The 6,191-nt window shown below is 64.5% G+C and overlaps 4 protein-coding genes across 4 annotated transcripts; 2 read left to right on the forward strand and 2 right to left on the reverse strand.

Moving 5' to 3' along the window:
* Positions 1 to 84: 84 nt before the first annotated feature.
* Positions 85 to 962, forward strand: EMIHUDRAFT_45969 (phosphoglycerate kinase; the record flags this gene model as incomplete). Its single annotated transcript, XM_005764478.1, has 4 exons — positions 85 to 156; positions 247 to 302; positions 385 to 535; positions 651 to 962. Coding segments are annotated over 4 exons (591 nt in total), but the record flags the coding sequence as incomplete, so codon positions are not given.
* A 22-nt stretch (positions 963 to 984) lies between these two features.
* On the forward strand, positions 985 to 1,488 carry EMIHUDRAFT_44530 (glyceraldehyde 3-phosphate dehydrogenase; the record flags this gene model as incomplete). Its single annotated transcript, XM_005764479.1, has 1 exon — positions 985 to 1,488. A coding segment is annotated over one exon (504 nt), but the record flags the coding sequence as incomplete, so codon positions are not given.
* Positions 1,489 to 3,577: 2,089 nt separating this feature from the next.
* On the reverse strand, positions 3,578 to 4,534 carry EMIHUDRAFT_452262 (hypothetical protein; the record flags this gene model as incomplete). Its single annotated transcript, XM_005764480.1, has 3 exons — positions 3,578 to 3,859; positions 3,937 to 4,011; positions 4,072 to 4,534. The coding sequence occupies 3 exons, from the start codon at positions 4,532 to 4,534 to the stop codon at positions 3,723 to 3,725; spliced, it is 675 nt and encodes a 224-aa protein (XP_005764537.1). The 3' UTR covers positions 3,578 to 3,722.
* A 441-nt stretch (positions 4,535 to 4,975) lies between these two features.
* EMIHUDRAFT_213878 (hypothetical protein) lies at positions 4,976 to 6,191 on the reverse strand (the record flags this gene model as incomplete). Its single annotated transcript, XM_005764481.1, has 3 exons — positions 4,976 to 5,281; positions 5,441 to 5,464; positions 5,553 to 6,191. 3 exons carry the CDS (start codon positions 6,189 to 6,191, stop codon positions 4,976 to 4,978), a joined length of 969 nt encoding a protein of 322 aa, XP_005764538.1.

The raw sequence follows: 6,191 nt of genomic DNA on the forward strand, positions 1-6,191 counted from the left end.
CACAGCACGTTCTCCCTCGTCTCCCGACACCTCCCACGCCGCCCTTTGCTCACACCGCCACTCTCCCGCGTCTACGCCGCGCACAGGCTCTCCTACAAGAAGATCGATTACACTGGCCAGCGTGTCCTGATTCGCGTCGACTTCAACGTGCCTCAGGTTCGCCTCAGGCCTAGTTAGAACCCCCCCCCACCCCCCCTCTCGGTTGCCTTCCGACCGACAGGCCCCATCCTCCCGCAGGACAAGAAGGACCCGAGCAAGATCACCAACACCGCTCGTATCGATGCCGCATTGCCCACCATCAAGTGCGCGCGACGTCGACCTCTCGGGACACCCTCGCACGCGCAGCGCCCTGAGAGCGGTCGGGGCTGTCCTCCGTGCCACCAGGTATGCTCTTGACAAAGGCGCCAAGTCGGTTGTCCTGATGTCGCACCTCGGACGGCCCAGTGGCATCGGCTTAGAGGAAAAGTTCTCGATGAAACCTGTCTTCGAAGTGCTTAAGACAAAGTTGGAAGCGCCTGTCCTGTTTGCCAGCGGCGTCTTTGACGACGACGATAAAGACAAGGTGTGTGGTTGCGGCGGGCGCTGCTCCCCTCGCACAGCAGCCCCCCCCCATGCACTGGCGCTCGGCGCTCGCTCGCCGGCAGGTTGAGGAGATGTGCGCGGACCCGGCGCCCGGCACGGTCATTCTGCTCGAGAACCTGCGGATGAACATCGAGGAGACGGGCAAGGGAGAAAAGGACGACAAAAAGATCAAGGCCGACGCTGCAAAGGTCAAGAAGTTCAAGGCGCATCTCAGGCAGCTCGCAGACGTTTACATCAACGACGCGTTTGGCACGGCCCACCGCGGCCACGCGTCGATGCTGGGCGAAGGCTTTGCAGTCAGGGCGGCGGGATCCCTCATGTTCAAGGAGCTGGACGCCTTTGCCAAGGTGATCGATGTGCCGGCAAGGCCGGTGCTCGCGATCCTCGGCGGCGCCAAGGTCCCGCCAGCCCACCCCTTCCCGCCTCCCCTCTCCGGGCGCCGACATCGTCTGCGAGTCGACCGGCATCTTCACCGTGATCGAGAAGGCGTCGTTGCACCTGAAGGGCGGCGCCAAGAAGGTGATCATCTCGGCGCCGTCGGCGGACGCGCCGATGTTTGTCATGGGCGTTAAACCACACGGTCGTACTCGGAAGGACAATCAACATTTCTGTCACAACCGTTCGCGCAAGGCCAACTTCGGGGTGCCGCTAGGTAGGGATATCCATGAGGAGTACGGGATAGTCAAGGGCATGATGACCGCCGGGCACGCGGCGACCGCCACCCAGAAGACGGTGGACGGCCCCTCGGGCAAGGTCTGGCGCGGCGGCCGCGGCGCGGGCCAGAACATAATCCCGTCCTCGACCGGCGCCGCCAAGGCCGTCGGCAAGGTGCTGCCGGACCTGAACGGCAAGCTGACCGGCATGGCCTTCCGCGTGCCGACGCCCGACGTCTCCGTCGTCGACCTGGGGGGGGCGCAAGCCCTCCCCACCACTGCTACTCTGTACTGCATGCAACTCAGCAGTGGTCGCAAGCGTCGCAAAGGGCAGGGAGGCAGCCTCGCGCGCTGTCGAACGCCCCCCCGGCCCAGACAGAGGCATCACAATCATGCTCTGGCCAGCGTCTGGTGGCTCGGCATTGCGCAACACACGCCGCAATCAGCCTGAGAGCAGATGATGGGGTGGGCGCGGGTGGACGAGAGTGGAGCCGAGTTGGGTGGGAGAGGGAGCACGCACGTGCAGCGGTGCCGAGAGTGGGTTGAGATGGCACCGCCTGCGGCCGCCCGGGCGACGGCTTGCGCAGGTATGTTGTTCATGTCCTTATCCGCCGCCGCTTGGCTGCAGCAGCCAATGACGCCGCCCGTCTTTGCGAAGCGGCGTCTGGACGCGCTTGGCGGTTGACGCCGGCCCGCCACTGCGCCTCGTGCGCGTCCACCTCCGTCGAGGTCGACGCGTCGAGATCGGAGCGCATCACCGAGACGCCAGAGCCCGCCTTCGCCGACATGATTCCCCGCCGGAGAGCTCGGTGAGTGTGCCGTCGCCCGAAACGGAAAACCGGCCGCGGGGAAATATAAGGTAAGATTCTCCCCAAGTGCCCGCCTTCAGCTCTCCTTCGCGCGCCCCGGGTTCTGGTCAAGAATGGGTCGACGTCTGCGGCATCTAGCCCTTTTCGCAGCATGCCTCGTTGCTGTGCTCATCACAATCAACACCAACATGATGCGGATCAATGTGCGTCCGACAGCTCCCATCCCGCACGAACCCACGATGCACGTAACGCCATGCGCCGTGCATTAGGCGCAATCCACAGAGCTGTCGAACACAGCCACCAGGGCTATCGCTACATTTGGCCGCGTGACTGCCACCAGGGGTATGATGACGACAGCGGCCAGCAAGCAAGGCTCGCGCCACTGCTCGAGCCAGCACGCAAACGACGCCCCTACTGCCGAGTGCCAGGCCTTCTGCGCAGACCAGTTCAGGAAGTTTCATTGCCTCTGGTGCAAGTGCCGTGCGTGCACCTTTTGTCCGAGAGAGGACGACAAATTGGCGCTGATTGAGGAGCTGCACCCACCGCCGCCGCCGCCATCACCGGCGCAACCCGTGGGCCTGCTCTTTCCCTCTGCGGTCCAGCGTGCCGGGACGGGACTCGGCCAAGATAACGCGACCGCCGAGGTGGAGGAAGGCGAGTCGTTGGAGGAGGGAGACGCGCCGTCGTATGATGACGAGGGCGACTATGACGAGGGCGATGGAGAGGAGGAGGAGGAGGAGGAGGAGGAGGAGGAGGAGGAGGAGGAGGGAATCTCGGCGTCGGTTAGCGACACCGGCGCAAGTGCGGCATCAAGGGGGGAGTATTTGGAGCACAAAATTGACGCTGAGGAAGTGATACCGGTACCTCGACCCGCCGCGAGCGCGACGCCTGCAATTCAGGTCGACGACGTTGAGGCGACCAGGAGCACGGGAGGCGGCCCGGCAGCGATTTTCCACAGTAGATATAGTGACTAGGATAAGCGCATGTGAAACTGCATATTGTGACCTTTCGAGGGTGAGACGGGCGGCGCGAGCTGCATGCATGTGTGTACCCCGTGTTTTCTCTACGTGACTGCACTCCTCTGTCTCTGAAGCGTGCCAAGGCGCAAAGGGTGTCTGTGAAGAGAGACGCGGTGGTGTCTGTGCACACGGCTCCGGCAAGAGCAACCCGCGCCGGGCCGGCAAAACTCCGCCAACCCGCCTACTGTATCGCGCACGGAGATCAACCCCCTGGAGTGCTCCGGTGTCTACGGCGTACGGGGCTATTTACACGGTACTTTACTAAGACTTTTGCCCGCCACAAGGAGAAAGTAAAAAAAACGAACGAAAATGACTTATGGCCCTCGGTCGCCTCTGCGCACACGTAGACAGAGACGCGCGCGCGGACCGCCGGGGGCGCCGTGCCCCTCCTGAGCCCTGTACAGGGAGCGCCCGCCCCGGCCGGGGGGGGCGCGGCGGGCCCGGCGAGCTGCGCCCCGCTCCCCCGCACACACCCCGAACAGCGCCTCCGCGGCACGGCACTTCTCGCTCGAGTCACGCGCTTTTCTCGGTATTTTGAAAGCGCCAACAGGTACGAGCACAGACGTTGTGGATGACCGAGACGCTCACAGCTCAGAGCAACGGGCACAGAGATGGTTAGTACACATCAAACAGATACGCGCCCGGCGGTACCCTGCCCGCTAAGGTCCTTCAGCGTCCCACATCACGTTCGCAAGCGAGGGGAAATTCCGCTTCAGCCGCTGCGCAATCTCGGCGCGCACCGAGTTGATTGTTGAGCCGGAGCCGGAGATGCGCAGCGTGCAGGATGGAGCGACGCCTGAGGCAGCGGCAGCGGAGCTGGGTGTTTGGCGCGCGCGCGGGCGCGCGCGGCACGCAGAGGGCGGGCGGCATCGCCTGTCTCTATGAGCTCCACCAGCTCGACGTCGCCCCCCGCCATCTTGAGGAAGGGTCGGATCTCCTCGAGGACGCCTGCAGGCGGGCCGGCGCGGTGAAGCGGCGCGACGAGAGGCCACGGACGCGCGCGCGCACCTTCGATGCCGTCCTCGGTCAGCTGCGGCCCATCAGGCGCGACCTGCTCAACCGCGATGATCTCTGGTATCTTCTCGCGCAGCCCGCGCTCGAGGCCCATCTTCATCGTCATCGCCGACGACGCACACGAGCCGCACGCGCCCTGCAGCTCGAGCCGCACGACGCCGCCATCGATCTCAGCGACGGCAACGTTTCCACCGTCGGCCATGAGGTACGGGCGCATCTCATCAAGCACAGCATCCACATTCTCCGCCGTGAGAGGGAGCGGACCGGTCAGAGTTTCGCCGCCGTTCGAGGCTGACGCCTCGAACGGAGAGGTGACTGGGTCGCTGCATCGAGGCGCTCCGGCGCGGTGCTGAACGCGCGGCACGGCACTCACTGCAGGCACACGCAACGAGCCCGCGCTGTGCAGCCAAGAGGAGAGGAGGAGCAAACAGCGGGCCCTGCCCCCGCAGCTCGCCATGGCAGATGATTTTTTTGTTTTTTCCCGCATCTCGCCGGGCGCTCTCTCGCGTAGCGCAGCTGTAGGATTGCGAGCGGCCGTGCTAGCAATCGTGCAGAGATGCTACGATTGCGAGGACAACCGCGTGGCGGCAAAGCTCGGACAGGTTTCTTTTGCGTTGCGGCGCCCGCCGCCAACTGGGCATTTTTGGCAACAGCAAGAAACCTCGCGCGCGTCCGCCTCTAGTGAGTTTGTTTGTCTGTATGTCGCTCTCTAGCGTGCCGTCATCTCCCTGTCCAGCGTCCACCGATACCGCCCAGTTGGTGTCATCATCCAGATTCCAGCTGGTCCTCCGAGCCTCGAGCGTCGAGGTCCGAGCCTGGCTGTTCCTTCAGACTTCATATCGCGCTACTTACTTACTTTACGACACGGTGGCTCGGGACCCAACTCCCAAGCAGCAGTTCACCACAGGCTCGCGATGCGGCCGGTGCTCTCCGGCGTGGCTGGCGGCGCGTTAGTACCGCAGTTCTCGCCCACCGTGGTCCAGAGGTGGGCGACGAGGTCAGAGACGAGGGACTTGCGGCGAGCGGCGAGCGCCTCGGCCACGGCCTCGCCGAGCGGCCCCTCCGTCACCTCGGCAACCTCCAAGAGCACCTCGTGGAGGTCAGCGCAGGCCTCGTCCAGCACCAGCGGGAAGTCCATCACATTGGGCTTGGCGCGCTCGTCCCACACGTTGCCAAGGTGCACCACGAGCTCCAGGTGGATCCCCTACGGCCCATTGAAGCACTCATGTCGAAGCGTCCTTCACTCCTTGCCGCGGCGCCGGCGGCGCGCTTGGAGCGGCGCGAGGCCGCCGCGAGTGAGGAGGTTGCGGAGCATGGCCTCCGAGCAGCGGCGCCGGTGGGCACGGCAAAGAGGCGAGGCGACGTGAGGGTTGAGGCCAAAGTAAGCCTGCGGGCCAGTCCGTGTGTTGCTCTCAAGACGGCGCGGAACGTTGGCAAGGGCAAGGGGGTGGGAGGGGTTGAAGGTGAGGTGCGACCTGCAACATCCCCGTCGCGTTGATGGAGGCCACCGCCAGCGGAAAGCCCGTTGCTGTGGACGGCGCGCGTCCAGAGTTGACCACCGTCAGCAGATGTCGAAGGCCCATGACGCCAGCGCCACGGAAGTCCGTTGTCGGGTCTGGACCCTGAAACCCGAGCTCCCTCCAGCGCTCAGAGCGCGGCTTGAAGGTAGAGGCGTTGCCGGGGCCAAAGCAGGAGCGCCACAGCGCGCGTAAAAGCAATTCGTGCGTTTCCCAATCGTAGGAGATGCGTGCGGCGTCGCGCAAGCGCGAAAAGGTCGCAAGCTGCTCCTCGAGCTCCTGCTGTTTCTGCTTGCCGCCCTTGTAGCGCGATGTGCCGAACCTTTCAGCCAGCTGCCAGTGAGCGAGCGTTGCGCCTCTTGGCGAGAGAGGCTGGATTCCCGGCCGCTGGAGCACCCGAGCGTCGTCAGACTTGCTGCCAAATCCCCGACGGTACATCTGGGCATGCGGAACCACCGATGACCCAGCAGTGGAGCGGTCGAGTATATCACTCTCGCTCAAGAAGTGACGGCCTAGCGGTGTCGCGGCGCGATACCGCGGTCGCTGTCGGTCCCCCGTCGATATCACCTTGCGCCGACGCGCCCGGACGAGCAGCAT

This window comes from Emiliania huxleyi (assembly GCF_000372725.1).
Source record: "Emiliania huxleyi CCMP1516 unplaced genomic scaffold EMIHUscaffold_59, whole genome shotgun sequence".
Taxonomy (NCBI): Eukaryota; Haptophyta; order Isochrysidales; family Noelaerhabdaceae; genus Emiliania; species Emiliania huxleyi.